Source organism: Branchiostoma lanceolatum, chromosome 1 (assembly GCF_035083965.1).
Source record: "Branchiostoma lanceolatum isolate klBraLanc5 chromosome 1, klBraLanc5.hap2, whole genome shotgun sequence".
Classification (NCBI taxonomy): Eukaryota; Metazoa; Chordata; class Leptocardii; order Amphioxiformes; family Branchiostomatidae; genus Branchiostoma; species Branchiostoma lanceolatum.
Genome location: NC_089722.1, coordinates 9,207,101 through 9,223,520, shown reverse-complemented (window position 1 = coordinate 9,223,520; position 16,420 = coordinate 9,207,101). Strand labels below are relative to the sequence as shown.

General features: G+C 42.1%; 1 protein-coding gene across 1 annotated transcript; it reads left to right on the top strand.

The window, feature by feature from the left end:
• The first annotated feature begins 11,998 nt into the window (after positions 1-11,998).
• On the top strand, positions 11,999-15,816 carry LOC136432345 (uncharacterized). The gene is made up of 4 exons (XM_066423543.1): positions 11,999-12,696; positions 12,843-12,926; positions 13,275-13,448; positions 14,108-15,816. Exons 1-4 carry the CDS (start codon positions 12,514-12,516, stop codon positions 14,300-14,302), a joined length of 636 nt encoding a protein of 211 aa, XP_066279640.1. The 5' UTR covers positions 11,999-12,513; the 3' UTR covers positions 14,303-15,816.
• Positions 15,817-16,420: the final 604 nt, after the last annotated feature.

Sequence of the window (16,420 nt, the reverse complement as noted above, 5' to 3'; positions counted from 1 at the left end):
TTCTAACCCTAACCCTAGTTCTAACTCGACCCTAATCATAACCTTAACCATAAGCTGACTCCTACTAGGCCTGGTGCCGAGCCGTCATGGTGCCAAAATGTTCTGATGCCCCACCAGTAGCATGTATACTGAGATTTACATCTTTCCTGCTTTGGCTCCAGATTTTCTTAGCCACTGACTGTGTGATCCAGTAGCGAGATTGCTAACAACTTTACCACCCAAAACCGTGTCAAATATAATGCTCAGTTCTCTGTAAATCCCTGACTTTTTTCTCACATAAAAACCAACACACTTATCAGAAAGAGTAGGGGTGACCCGGCGTGCTTGGCTAGAAACATGAGTTGTGACATGGCCCTATTGCACTTCTAGCTATCAAAAAAGCTTCATACTTCGTCCTCAGCCTGCAATCAGCAATTCTACCTTTACCTTTTCCCTCTATATCCCATGACAAACATTACATACCCCCCTGTATGACAAGTGAGCAGTGTAGACACCAAAGAAAGCCTCCATTCCAGTCAGATAAGACAGCTCCAATCCCTGTATGCTCCAGTAGACATGGAAACGTCCGGAACATTTGCAGATGTATCAGTGTACCGCGTGCTCAGCTGGCACACCGTTACTCAAACGAGGGAAGATGTTGACTTTTTGTACGCACTGAAGATCCACGGGTCTTTGCGAGGATCTCTCTAAAAGGTTTGCAGATCTTTGACTTAATCTTGTGGACATTTTTACGGATGGATGTTGTCAAAACAAGTTGTGTATTACCATAAATCAATTCGACTTTGCCTGAGAGCTAAAAGCTCCAATAGGGATCAAATGACTTGTATCTTTCACTTGTGCTATTTCCTGTTTTCGAGTATAGAAGCTTTCTAAATCAAGGAAACGTTCTACTGTGTTTAGTTTTGGTATGAGGAAATGATTACATAGAAACGCATGTTGACCTTACAAACGTGATGAAATATAACCATTCATAAGGAGGAAGTGCGTTTTAGAAAGCTTGCATGCGCAACACCCCCCCCCCCCCCCGCGGAGCATTGTAACGTATTGTGTAACAAAAACATGAAGATGTAATGAATTTCATAAAACTTGAATCTAGAGTCCATCAAAAATAATTGCTTTCATTCAGTCCTATTTCAGCGACGCAATGAATGGATAATTTAAAGCCATACATTGCGGACGAGAAGAGATGTTTTCTAATTCACTTCCTAAGGCAGCCAATTTTAAGCTAATTCCCTGGTACATTATGTTGTCTGGAGTTGGGTTGATGGTGCATTAGTACCACAGGTATTCCCCTGGGGTTTGTCAGGAGTACTTTGGCGCCTCTTCCATCAGCGTTACTTTGGACCGTCTTGTCTTTTCTTGTTAACTTAATTTCATTAGGGATGAGCAAGGAGGTATATATAAAACCTCCTTGGGATGAGCCAGGAAGAGCGTCTGTGAAACGTGTTAATAGTTTTCTTGTCTTTCCTTTCGTCATTTTAATTTGATCATTTCAAGTTGTGGTTTTTCCAGTCATCTTGCCAATGCATATGTAACAACGTATGTCCCATATAGGACGAACTGCAGTTTACTGGGCTAAATTAAAACTCGCGAACCCAGAGTTTGTCTGAGTCATAAGTGATCGGATTGGATCGGTGCTACGGGTCACCAGACGGTAATTAACCTGGATGGGTCTGAGAGACAGTGGAAGTGGAGGGAAGATGAACCCAATCCATGTGACTCGTAACATGTCTCCATGAACCTTTTGGGTAGACGGGTTCTCTACTGTGTATATAGGTGGATGGACCAGAATGGAAGACAGTAAAATTCGCTTGATTCCTCGTTGACACACATTGGGGCAGGCAGGTATTTGTTGTCGACCGACAATTTCCTTCAAACGATCTTCAATTTTGAGGCAACGTCACACAGACAACAGAAGCCTTTTCTTTTACGTCCTTCATTACATTGTATAATTCTAGAATGCAGCTGTTATTCTGTTTGTCATTGGTAGTGTGAACCTATCAGATATTAAAGAAAATACACAAAAAGCAAAATCTAAAAGACAACACTGAAGGCAACATCATATGAACTCTTTTATTCAACACACGTAACCTGTCGTTTATCTAAGTGAATGGCTGATGACAATAATATTTTCTTGGCATTTGTACCACACGTTTAATCAAAATAGAGCCAATATGGCTTGTGATGTAGTTGGCCAGCCAGGCTTCAGATAATCACCAACCATCACAGTTGTTGGAGTTCGATCCATGCTACGCCAGGTTATTTCTGGATGACGTCAGATCCGGGAGGAACGTCACTTCCGTCCCAGGACAGTGTCAACGGTGTCCCTATACACCGCGTCCCCCAGTGGCTTCCTCTGTCCGCCTGCCAGGAACTTGGCGATGTTGGGTTGGGCAGCCATCCGGTCCCGGAACTCCTGTAGGAAGCGAAGGGTAGATTATACGCATGCTTAAATGTGAATTATTTGTGAACAAGAGTACAGTATATAATACATGGTCCATCGATATATAATGTACAAGGAAACTATTCTCACATAACACTCGCTTCCGTACAACGTATAGAAAATTCAGGATTTTTAAAATCTATTTATGTTTTCTTTAACCAGACTGCCCCATCTCAGTGCCATTTCATTACTTTTTAGCGGGGCCGTGGAGAACAAACGTACATTACATATAACAATCATAAATGAATAATTTGTTTATTTGAGAATAAATGATATCTCTATACATATATAAACATACAAAACTTGACACATTAGATCATTATCCATAGTCATAGTCCGTACTCCAGTCCCGTCATGAGGCGTGGTCAGAGGTCAGCCGTAGGTTCTCAGCTGTGCCATATGTTACCTATGATTTGACAGTTGGAGAATAGTGAAGTCTTCCAAATTTGATGCCAAGCACGAGATCTCAGGGGGGAGGGGGGCTTAAATATGTTATAGACAAAGTAAGTCGAATGGATATTGACTTATTCGGAGCAAATAAAGTGTACCCAGACAATGTCTAAAACACATCTCATGATGCTGCCAGGCACACCCGTACCCATTGAGCTGAAATAAAGGTTGGTCCCTAATCCTTGTGGATAAAACTACGCAACCACAGTTATCAGAAGAGTACCAGAGACCACAAGGGGATGAGTTATCAATGGAAACAAATTGCAGCTTATTACAAAACAATAGTGCGGAGATGATGTTGTGATGGGTCGACAATCCCAGCCTAAAGCCCTGCACTGGGGATAAGTCCCTAACAGCCCGTCCATTCTAAAGAAGCACTTCTTTACACATAAAACACCCAATACTTCTTGTTTAGATAGAAAATTGCTGTCCTAAAAGCCTCTGTAGTTATCAGAGCATGACAAAATATACCGTTTGGCCACAAAATATAAAGGGTTGTAAGTATTGGCTGTGTGGTCTTTATTGCATGGATCTGCGCTTGGTATTGATTTCCATTTGGTCGGACATTAAAGGTACATGAAAACCTTTTCCGTGTTCAAAGTAAGTGCAGGATGGTGTTTTCGATTTCCAATGTTGTCCATACAGCCGATGACAGCAAATACTAGCGACACTTGTACGTGTTTGCCAGTAGCTATGGTCTGGTGACTGGTGAAATGATAATACGGAATGAAAAAGAATATGTTGATATAAAGGAGTATCTGTATCTGCAAAGCCAGTATAATCGCTCTTCGGCGTAACACACCAGCCTCGCAGGCACGCGGCGCGACAGCAGCTAGCTCAGATATTACGCTGAACGACCAGCAGTACGATAATAAACGTACGTCAGTATCAATATGTGGACAGTATCTCGATCATTCTGAGCGAAATTATGGCCCCGTATTTTTGGTTGCGAAGTCAGGGTTTTATCGACGCGATGTCCACCAGTACACTACATGTGTGAGCACATTTCAGCACTAAGGACAGGACCATGTTATGGCATGTGCACTAGTAGTAGTACCGGTATCCTGCGGGTGTCTTTCAAACGACATATTGGGCAGATTGAATGGAAGCATCGCTATGAAATGCTCCATTCCGTTATCTTGTGCGTCACATCACTCAATAGTGTAGACTCTCTTCGTCTGAAATAACATTTCTTCCTTACATGCTTGGCCACATATCGCTCTGTCATTTTCGTTCGTTGTTAACAAACGTTGGTACCAACGTTTGGTTTAACCCGTGACATTTTTGGCTGTGACTAACCCTGAATGTTTCGCACTTCGGGAAGAAATGCCAGTTCTAATGTATCAATCTATATGCGAACTCGGTGGTAAACCAGACGGAAACGTCAGGCCCTTTACGTGACATATTGTGGAACATCTGCATCCGATTAAAATTCAGGCTGTTACTCGACATTAATAGGGAAGACCCCTGAACGATCCTTTCAAACGTACAGAATGCACACATGTAGCAACATTGATTCATTCCTCTTCTTGAATTACTCTTGACCGAAACGCAACCATTTCAAGGTGTAAGAATATAACGACCTATGTTATTTGACTAACCGCATACTAAAAAGCACGATATTTTTTCTTCAAAATTGTCTTTATTCAAAAGTTGTAAAAAATTGATTCCATGTCGATAAACACTTCTACATTGAGACTGTCCCTGCTTGTGTGATGAGCTTGGGAACACATTAAACAGCAGTGGAGCGGGACTTGTGCGGGATGTTCGTTCTCTAATGGCCAAATTGACAGGCGATTTTACTGAGAACCGCCTAGGCCATTAAGGTCGGATCCACTTAAAAATATAAAAGCCACTCATGTCAGCTCTTAGCGAAAAAAAGTCTATGTCTGTTCTTGCCCTTTCCCTCTTTAAAACATCATTATTGTGCTTCATCATTATGGGATAGACTGGAGTAGGTTGATGTCCGTGTTTGGTGACGGCCTTCGCTGATGAGTTTGGAGTTGAGGGGACTCTACGAACGGATTCTTTGGTCGCCCGTAGCATACTCCGTCAACATGCAAATCTACTAGAATTTCACGCAAAATTATGAAGAAAAATAGAAGAAAAGTATGTATGTCATTACATTGTCATTGCACTGTGAATTGTACGTACCAACAGTTAGGACCTTTATTATATATGTACCGGTGAGAACACGAAGCAAGGAACGACTTCATATAGGGTATATATGAAGTCGTTCTCACCATATCAGTCTACTTGCCATGATGCAGCGTGCAAACAAAGAGAAAACCCCGACGAGACGCAGACTCCCCGGAGACAGCACGATCTCATCATCGCGATGGAATTAGTAGGGAGTGAGCAAATATTATTACCGGTCCCGCCACGCTTCGTGATCGGGTTAGCGACCATTGATTGACCTCATTTGACCTTTGATGATGGATTGCTTATCATCAAGTCAACAGCGTCACATCTATTTCCACGCTTGGTTGATTCCATTTGATTTCAATTCAAACCGAATTTTTTGTATGCATTATGCAGTTTAAGGTAGCTGAACACAGTTTGGTACGTAGACAGGGCCGGAGGTGTTGGAACGAGAGTACGGAATCTCGTTCTCAGGCCAGGAGTTTCCCAGGGTTCAATTGTGCTGGTACCCGGATGCTGATCTGCCACGGTAGTCAAGGTTAATGCCTTCTGTGTCCTTTTGTGATAATTTGGTGACAGATGATGAGAAGTTTATTGCATGTACAGTCATAAATCACACCGGAATTTTCCTAGAGACACTTTCCGAGCGAACCCACCCCCCCCCCCCATTTACCAAGTGCCGTGGTCAAAGCGTCCTGAACAGAAACTTCATCTATGGTTAGTAAATACTAGCCTGTCCATGGACGTAAGCTGTTCTCCCCGACCGGCTGACTCCTCTTGCATGTTATCTGTCTATTTGGCCGATTTCTACTATTTTTCCAGCGAAATATGGAGCCTGGTAGAGGCTAAATAAATACTATCTACAATAGAAAATGCCATATTCATATTGTAATGCCAATTTGCATCATCGTAAAATAGTTATAACTGATACTGACACAGTGTATTTTTGGTAGGACCAAGCATCGGGCATATTATAGAAATGAGCAATGAAATATGGTCATCAGAGTCAGAGGATCCCGGAGGGCCCTTTTCCGGTTGGCTGTTGCTGGCTATCGGGAATCGAACCAGGGTCGTTACGACCCGAGTCAATCGCGCGTCCCCTGATTGCCGAACCCCGAAATTAAACCGCTTTTCCGTTAATGTCGGAAATAGGACCATTGACTCCGGCCTGAGGTCATCAGTCATCAGTGTATTACGACAGGCGGTTAACTGCCGGGTAGGGTCCGTAATTTTGAAGTGAATACGGCGAAATGAGTTTATAAAGTACTATTCATTGGTCTAAAAATTACACACTCAGGAAACAAACTCTATACGTTTTTGCACAGCATAACTGCCTCGACGTCGCCAAGAGTGAGCCACCAGTGGTTTACATGGTTTATCGTTGCATTTTATACTTAACAGTATCTTTGAATTATGATGTATGAGGGGAGTCCAAAATCGGCTTTTTTCAAACAACGGATGCTCATATCCATGTACACTATGTACCGATAGGTTGAACAATTAATTACATATCTAGCTCTACCTTTCTCTAAGTCTTACTCTCAATATCGACAAAACAGTTGATAGCTTGGTGATTTGTCTTCAAGTAAGATTGATACCGTGGGCCGTAATGGCCGCTAATTTCCCCGCCGTCCCTTCTCTATGATAGTAGCTACAGAAATACAGAGAACGTTCGGGAATAGACTATTACTTACCTGACTTAAATTTCCTTCTATATAGCAGGGTATTAGTGGTAGAAGTAAGGGACACTTAACCGTCAGATATTGACTGTTGGTTATTTAAAGGTTTGCGGAAGTACCTTTATTTTATTCTGTCACAATCTTGTGCTGTTTTGGTCGGGAGCAATTTACTATTTTCAGAGATATAATCTACTCATTTCACGCACTGTTGTCGTCTGGTCCAAAACCGGACTATACGTTGATGACACGAGCCGAAAGGTCAATATTCATGATGATAAATGTGCAAGAGCTTAATCTTCAAGCAGATGGATGGTGTAGGCTCGTTTTGTGCATTTTTTTTAGATACGGTAAGTCTTGAAATGTTCGCGATAGTTTTATAATCGCGGTTTTCACGGTGAGCTGTCCATCATGAATTCATGACACCACGAATATGCGTTTCCATGGTTTCAACCGCAAACATAAAACACAGAAAAAACTTCTTTCTTCTACCGCAAAATCAGGTCCCCACAAAAGCAAATGTGTGGGATTTTCAGTGAACGCCTCACCATGTGACCATACGACTTGGAATCCGCACATCTGCTTGGAGAGTAGGACAGGGGGTCCAATATTTGTCACCAATACTATTGGGACTTATGTACTGTTATATCGGAGAGACGTATCCAATATAGTAACATATAGGATATGTATCCAATATAGTAACATATTGGATATGTCTCTCCAATATGATAATGTATTGGAGATGTGTCTCTCCAATATAGTATACCTGTAGTTTTGGGTAATCCTTAAGGAGGTCCGCAAACGTCTCATCCACACTAAGGAGCGCCTCGAACAGCAAGACGTCCGCCATGGATAGCGACCCTCCCACCAGGAAACCCTTGCCGCTGTCTTGAAGGACCTGAAAGACGTCAAGATATCTTGTGATCCTAATTGTGTGATTTGAGCTTTGATCCAACACAAAGAAAGAATTCACCGTGAATTTTCGGTTTGGAATGATCGTCACGCGTTTGACGTCATCTGCAGGCGTTACCATGGAGACAGACTGATCAGAGTCGGCCCATCTCCAACGGTATTATAATTTCATGACGCGAAAGTTGAGGAAATATAACCATTTCTGTTTATCCGCATGGAATAGATGACAATGCATTCATTTTTTTTATTTAAAAATTGACTGAGAAGACTCATTAGGTTTACAGCTGCAATAAGCTATACCATAGGAATGTATACCAAACATATTTTACACAAATGTCTTTTTAGCTTCTCACAGTCACGCTAAAGCTGTGAGTGGTTATCTATATCGAGACAACACTAAAATAAAGACACCGTTTTCCTCGTATATTGGTATCTCATATTGGACCGGGCTGTCGGCTTCCTCATGAGCTATTTGAATTTCTGCTTCCAATTCATCTCGTACAGACGTAAATCAGGCCTGACAGGGCGGTAAGCGCCGGCGGTGGTAGAGCGGCCTGCTGCAGGAATTTTCATGAAGTTTCATCTGCACTACGTGACCAACATAACGAGAAGGCCGGCGACTCTTTCTAGGACATATATATTCCATCTATTACGTCCATGATCCAGGGGGCTCAAGTTTCTGTGGGACTCGCGTACTGACAGATCATTGCTTTATCATGAAAATATTGTCATTGTATGAAGAAGAAGAAAAAATATGTCTTCCGACAGACCTTATCACTTCGCTACGGGACCACGTTGGCATTGGGGAGTTTACATTATGACGTCATGAGAATTTGCATAGATTATCGTCTTGCGATAAGGTAGTTCCTGGAAAAGTATCAATGTCAAAATGGTATTTAACACCCTTAGTCTCCCCTCCTCACTAGAGTACCTTGATCCCGAACATTCCAATAACTGGTCACTGGATAGTTGTGACAAATTAATACTAGTCGACCCGGGACAATTTTACCCTTGCTATTAACTGCATGTCCCCCCTTTTCTGGCCCTTCCCAAGTCTCTACCTGACTAACCACGCCGGCTATAGGGAGAATATTTGCCAGGGAAGTTTGGCCATCGGAGGGTTTCATTTGTAGGCGCGGGGGAAATATTAACCTTACCGTGGAATGACTCTATTGGCAAATTATTCCCTTTTTTTGTCGAATTCTACGATCCATACCCCCGTACTAGGAAGGCCTGGTGGATGCTAGCCCATCCCATATACGTAGATTGCATTCTGTCCCCAGGGAATGTGCACAAGTACAAAAGCGTACCGATGAAATGAGAAATCCTCTCTTATCTCCTTCTGCCTGCTGTTCAAACGTTACCCGCCATTCGTTGGATCAACAGCAATCATGTTCGCTGTAATAACCTAGGCGGAAAATAACGCCCCAAGTCATTACTACAAAGGTATACATTCTGTACTTCACCTTTCAGGCCAGGACGTAATGCTTTATAAATCCACAGTAGCCTTACTGTAGGGCATTTTCTTTTGTTGTAGAGAAAACTAATAATGTTTTTTTTTTCATGGATGTCCTAAGCTTGGATGAAAACATATTAAAGTTCACAATAACAGATCTGTGGAACCCACGCATCTCAATGTGGTGGCCTTTCATAGTCACACCCCACCTCATAGCCAGTACATACATGGACATTTCTCTCTTCTTTGAGTACGTGGGTGTAATGCGTCATGCCACAGAGGCCCACATATGAACAATTCTAGTAAATTACAAAGTCTCGACGCGTAACCTCCCTGCTGATAAGCACTCTCGGGTATCAATTAAATTTCTACACAACAAATCAGGTTAACAGGCGACACTAATTGAAAGGCAGGGAAACAATATCAAAGGCAAAAAATCCTAAATGTCTTAGAAAGATATGATGATCGAGCCTAGGTAAACACTGCCTTGTTGAACATTATTATATATATGGCCTCCGTCGGTAAGTATCGACCATGGTAAAATCCTCATTCACAACAGCCCTACAGCATCGACTATGCCTAAACAGCCCTATACGACGATGGCAGCCTCTGCTACATAAATCACATTTATAAGCTGGCTCAGTTCTGTTGCAAAGTTCTGTTGAATATCATTAAAACATAACCATGATATTAAACGTTGCATTGATATTTGCGTACATTCTTTTATCATTATCTCAAAGTCATGATAAAGCCGAATTCATGAATATCACGGACTCCGGCACCACTTGAGGAATACTTGAGAGTGACGGCGCGGTCACAATCGTCGGAGGTCGTCGTACGATTTGGATGCCGTGGGGTTTTCAAGCAGGCTGACAGAACCCACCACCGACAAATATCTAAAACAGTCTTTTCCGCAACAAAACTGTTGGGTTTTGTACGACATGTGCACGACTATCTCAAGAATGCCTTCAGTTTGTGATCGTACGACCATCGCGCGACGAATGAGACCCGGCCCTTACTGGATGAACAGAATTCTGGCTTTGGCAGACTGTATCTTTGACTTCGAGTGTCAGAGAATGAAAAATATCATTCCTAACCAAATCGTGCTGACCCCGATAAACATTTGCGCAGCAATGTCTTATTCACGCTGTAGTATGGGGATTGCTGGGTTGAATTTATTCTCTAAACAGAGGTTTCGGTCGGCGGCTAGTAGTGGCCGCGATTTCGTACGGCTGCCTCCCTTCAGCTGAAAGAAATCGCGGCCACTACTAGCCGCCGACAGAAACCTCCGCTTGGAGGAGAAGGTTAGATTTACGCAATTTACACCTGCCTTGCGGTGAAAGTGGGTTCGGAATGTCAGCCTTGACAAAGGTGGCTGTTTGGTATGTGTGCAATGTAGGGATAGTTCGCTTTCTATAACGTTTATACATATTTTGTTAACAATGGGGCGGATGTAAACTAACAAGGTTGGTACCCTGACTAACCCCCACCCCGACTAACCACCACCCCCACCCCCTGACTAACCCCCACCCCCAGAGATGTGCGCCCCACTCACCGCTAGCTATATGTGTGTGAAAGTACATGTACACAGCAGGTTTCTTTGTCCGCCATGTTACTTTATTGTGACTACTTAAGCATAACATGGTTACCAAGTTGGACCGGAGGTGCGGAAGTATTCTCCTTCAAGGAGTAGTCACGGCCTCACCCACTACCCCCTTCTCTGTATAGTTCTGGCTGACCTGCATCGAACACAAGACACCGTTGGGTGACGTGAGTCACACGATAAGCACCAGGCTTAATCCCAACCGTTGAACGCCATCGTCATGGGTGTACAACAAAAACACGCCCGGCTCTTTGAAAGCATACTTCACAGTTAGGGACTCCAGTTTGAGACCAACTTGAAATTTTGCTAGCTGATTAAAAACACTAAATATACCACACACGCGCATCATTCACAAGCTCCCAAAACTTAACAGTTTCTAGACGCAACGCAAGCATTATGTCGGTGAACTATTTAAGGATCTAGGAGTGCCCTGTCCTCACTGCTCGACGTAGAACACGACACATTCCGTGACCAGCCTTTCGAAAACACAGACACGGGTTAAGGTCTGGGTAGCTCCTTGAATCACGACTTCAGAAGACAGGTGTTGCATCAGTACTGCACCACAGCACCACAAATAGCTTGTGTATATTCGTGTTTCCAAAAATAACCCTAGAAATGAGGTAGACTACACAGGTAATACAAAACCCATACTGTGAATATGTAAACTCTCTTCCAATTTCGTGGAATGTATTTTTCGTTCTACTTTGTTAGCTAGGAATGATGGAACAAGGAAGGGACCATCTACGACTAAAGGATAGCCACCTGAAAAGGAAATAGAAAACGACAATACCATGTTGTCTTGATTTTTGCGTCAAGCGAACTTTCCATAAAACCCTTTCGGGTCTACCCACCATAAATGGTTCTATCAGATTGGTAAATCAATCGAATATAGTTTTCTTCGGTACACAACCCTATTTCATTCTTCTGTAGACGTTTCAACGACCTGTGTGTCGTTTTTATCAGTGCATAATGAACAGTTTCTACTGGTACAAAGTGAAGTTGTCAATTTGCACTTTTTTGTCGAAAAACTATGTTCCTTCCGGGTCTATTTGTGTAGATAGGGGCCCTCCCTAAAATGAAAGCTAATCGTTATGAAAACAACAAGACATAGCTACATGGGGCTATCGTTAGAAATAATTCAGAAAGCAGAAAAATACATGGGAGATTACAAGTCACGGCTAGAAGCAATTGAAATACATTACTGGCTTGCAATAAACTTATTAGTACTGAATAAATATTCAAACTAGAAAATGTGTTGGAGGCCATGCTCATCAGTACGATTAAATATGTTCTATACGTATGTTATTTGACGTTGTTTTAAAGACATTTTCATCAGTGATTGATTTTCTTGTGAAGGGATACGACACTTGGTTGGAAAGGAATGCAGTGAAAGTGGGTGATGTAAAGAAAGCGAAGGTGGTGGCGAACCTTGTTGATAAACTTAAACATCAAACAGCAAGTGTAGGTGTGACGTGGTACGTAACATTCAATTGTACCCACTACTCCCCCCCTAAATACATTGTTTACACTTGGCCTACACTTTGTTTACCTAATCCAATACTGTGACGTCACTTCAGTAACCACGTTGTAGAGGAAGTGTGGTCCTATTTTTACACCTTAAAAGGTCAGAAAAAGAGCCGAAAACCCCTCTTAGGGGGAAGATTCAGACCTTGACGACGCCAGGCACGCCTACTATTTAAGATATAAATATGACCAAGACGCCCATAAGGTCTGTACCTGCAGGCTCCACGTGGAGTCAAGACTGCACTCCAAAAGTCTTCTTTGCTACTCGTGTCTTGTTCTTTATCGTCAGCACTGTGTTGGACTCCCTATGGCCAGCCATAGGGTTATGTATTTCTGTCTTACACTAAGCCTTCTACTCAATCTGGCAGCGTGTAGTCGCCGAGAACCAGTTGGTCGTGTATTTGTTCGCAACAGAAAACGCCACGTTAAAACTCTGCCGACACTGGTTGGTGGTGCGACGAAACTGGCAGGGAGAGCGCTGGATGCCATGGTGAGGTTTATGTCTTGAACTCATACTTTTGAGTCTTTTGAGACTGTTTCATATATATATATATATAGCTTGTTGTGTACGATACGAATAAGTCCTGAAATGTGTCCGCCCTTCAAAGTTCTGTTCTTTGCGTTTGTTATTTTCAGCAAGCCCACCACTATATAGAAGACGACATTCTGCGCGACTTCAGCTTGAAATCACTCCCGCGCGAGACCAAGGTGTTCGCACAGGTAAGCCCCTTTAACTTATTCAGTAGCCTTAAGCAAGTCTACAAATTACGCAGTGTTCATATACACTATTTAAGCTGTGTACTTGTTAGACAGGTGTGTTAGTAAAAGACACTAGGCACACAGTCCTATGTGTGCTCTTACAAACTACACTAAACAGTAGGGGCGGTTTGAGTTTGAAATTTCCTAATTGGACCTACGCGCCTGGTCTATAGTTGTTCTCGTCGTTATAGTGTTACTTCTTGGCACGTACTACAGTAACTTATGTTGATCTTGAACAAAGCTTTTCTCAAACCTTAACCCATTCATCAAGGTAACGCCCATTTAACACTCTCTGTCCTTTATTTTCAGCAGTCAGACGTTCAGAGGCAGCTGACAGCCATTGTGGACACGTTAGTGCGGTACGACAGCTTGCTGAAGGCGGTGCGGTACGACGAGCTGACCCTGCGTCACCGACACATCGCCGGGAAGGTGGCCCGGGCACGGGCGGCAGGCGGGGCCGTGCTGAGTCGGCTCCGACAAACGGTCAGTACCTGATTTCTGACGTGGTCCTGTGCCGGTTAATAGTGATTCTGTCTCTAAACCAGGAGTTTGGGAGTTCAAATCCCGGCTGTTGTCACTCACCCAGTAACGACACGCACGCTACTGAAAAGGGTTGCAGTCCTTAGAACGAGACGTTAAGCGATTGTCCACTGTTCATTGTCCTTGTCGAAAAGAGCCTGGGGGACTTCCCCCGGTACAGTGAACCTGTAAATACCGTGCATAGTGTTTGCCTCCTCTGTCACGACTGCAGTGGAAGAGTAGCTCTTCAGTCAGTCAAACTGGTTCGAGATCATTTTCACTTTCTGGTATTTGTCAACAAAGGAGGTACATGTTCTGTAATATATCTCGACTTGTTCCTGGATGTAGGATAGGTTAACTTTCATTTGCAAGTGCATGTCCTCCTGTACATCTTTTTAAAAGTAGGACAAGGACGGTGTTGAACCACATGGGTTCATCTAGATATCAATTTTCAAATCAAAATGATTGTAGAAAATGAAAAGGTAAGGTAGTAATATAGAGGTCCCACTAAAGTCATGCTAGTTCGCGAGGTTGTTGTATAAAGGGTAAGATATACAAATACCCTGTTACTATGGTTCAAAATAACTCCGATAACCTAAACCTGATCATAATCCTTTTTTCAGGTGAAGCAGGATATGCATTGTGACGACATCAGTCTCCATGACGACCAGACCACCACACCCAAGGCCGTGTCCAGGCCCCAGGACCGCCAGCTTCGCGCTGCCATGGTGATGTACAAGTACCGGGGGTTCCTATGGAAACTGGGGGATTACGTCACGGGGTTGTGCATGACGTCATGTGGCAGGTGTGGGGAATAAGAACCGCAAAGAATCTCCAAGCAGATGTTGGGAGGGTTAGATCACGTTTACTGGCTGTCGTGCTTCTCTAACACGCAGGGGTAAAACTATTTTCCTTCCAACATCTACTGGGAGATTACCTCGTCACGGGGAATGCTAGTGCGGCTATCCGGAGTGTAACCGGAGGGGAGGGTGGGTCATGACTAGACCTCCATAGGCCAGAAGTATGACATTATGACATAGACAGCTACAGCCTGCATAGTTAGTTTTGTGAAATATGAATTCCCACCTGAATCTGCATTGGCAGGTGCAATGCCAGTATCTTATATTAAGACATATACTATTCATTTATTTATCTATTTATTACGACATATTTTACGATTTTTTTGTGTTTAAAAGCTATAAATGATTTTGTTACCAAACGTTTCCTGGTAGATTCATTATAATGTTACAATGTTATCTACAGATGTGAAAATCTGCAACTGCTGCACTCATTTTCCTTTACTCGCCCAGCCAGTATATTTCCCATTCTCACTATCTGTGATGTCATATTTTAAACCAGGACTTCTACTTAAACTTGCCAAGGCACTAAGACAAGAAATGTATGTCTTCATAAGACAACTTTATCCGGTTTGGCTGGCATAAGATTTTGACCAGCTTTACGATTCTATTGTTTAGTTACAAAACATTCATCTCATATGTCTAGATATCATTGTATCCAAAAATTATATATATTCAAACTTGTCAATGTGCCAATGGCAATATCTGTATGTCTTTATAAGACAACTTTATTTATTTACCGGCTCGGCTGGCATAAGATTTTGACCAGCTTTACGATTCTATTGTTTAGTTACAAAACATTCATCTCATATGTCTAGATTTTCATTGTATCCAAAAATTATATATATTCAAACTTGTCAATGTGCCAATGGCAATATCTGTATGTATTTCTAAGACAACTCTATTATTCAACAGAGGTATTGTGTTGGAAGTTAAATTAGTCTCATATTCTTATATTATATTCAGAATTGACAATGAGGCAATGGCAAGAAATGTATTCCTTTATAATACATATATAGAGAGAGATTAATGAAGATCTCTAATCTAATGCATGTACATTTCTATCCAACTGTGTTAAGTACAGGAAACAACAAAGACATGTTTAAAAACATACACATGTTGGTATGAGCATCGTAGTCTACCGTAACGTTATATGCACTAGGTTTTGCTTCTTCTCGCTTCTTGGTAATGGTGAAAATGTTGGATTCTATGGGTTTAGGTACAGTCAGTTTATTCATAAGACACTTGTATTGTTTGATATTAATGTATCCAGAAGTTATATTCAAACTTGTCAAAGTAGCAGTGGCAAGAAGTGTATGTCTTTATAAGACATGTAGTGTTTATCGTGTATTTAAGAAACATTGTTTTCATTTACAATATAAATTTATATATATATATATATTTATTACGGTTTAAAGATATTAATCATGTACTATTAGCGCTGTTTGGAAATAAACTTACCTACGTCGTTCCTACATGGACATGACTTTGTGACACGTCATTTATAGCTATTTATCATTCTACTTAATCTCTTAGATTAAGATATATTGACAATGCATATATGTGCAGCTGTATGGATTCAAGTCTAAAATTCATACCCTCAACAATTTTCATTCCTTCCCGAACCTTTGAAAAGATGTCTCTGATTACGTTTTTTTTTTTGCACCGGAAGATGAAATTTGAATTGAAACATGACGTAGTGAAAGATCGTCAGGGTGGCCCTGTCGTCAACTTGTTCTCAGCAGCGCCACCTACAACCCGGATCAATAAGTACAGCCGGTACACACCATCCTTTGGGACTCGTTCACCTTATCCTCGCATACAGTACTTTACTACGTCGATGTCAGTTGGGAATACATACACCTGATATTTTCCCATACGCCTCAAACCTAAGATTCAAAAAATAGTTGTTAAGTCCTTATCAGCCACAGAAAACCTGTACTTAGTAAACATAATCTGATATCATCATTTCCCGGGAGAACCGCTTGGTTATAATGACAGCCAATCAGAAGTCGTGATCCTCCGCGTGTTAACTGTGAGAACCGCGCAGATCCGGTCTCTGGAGAAATGTTGTGTTCT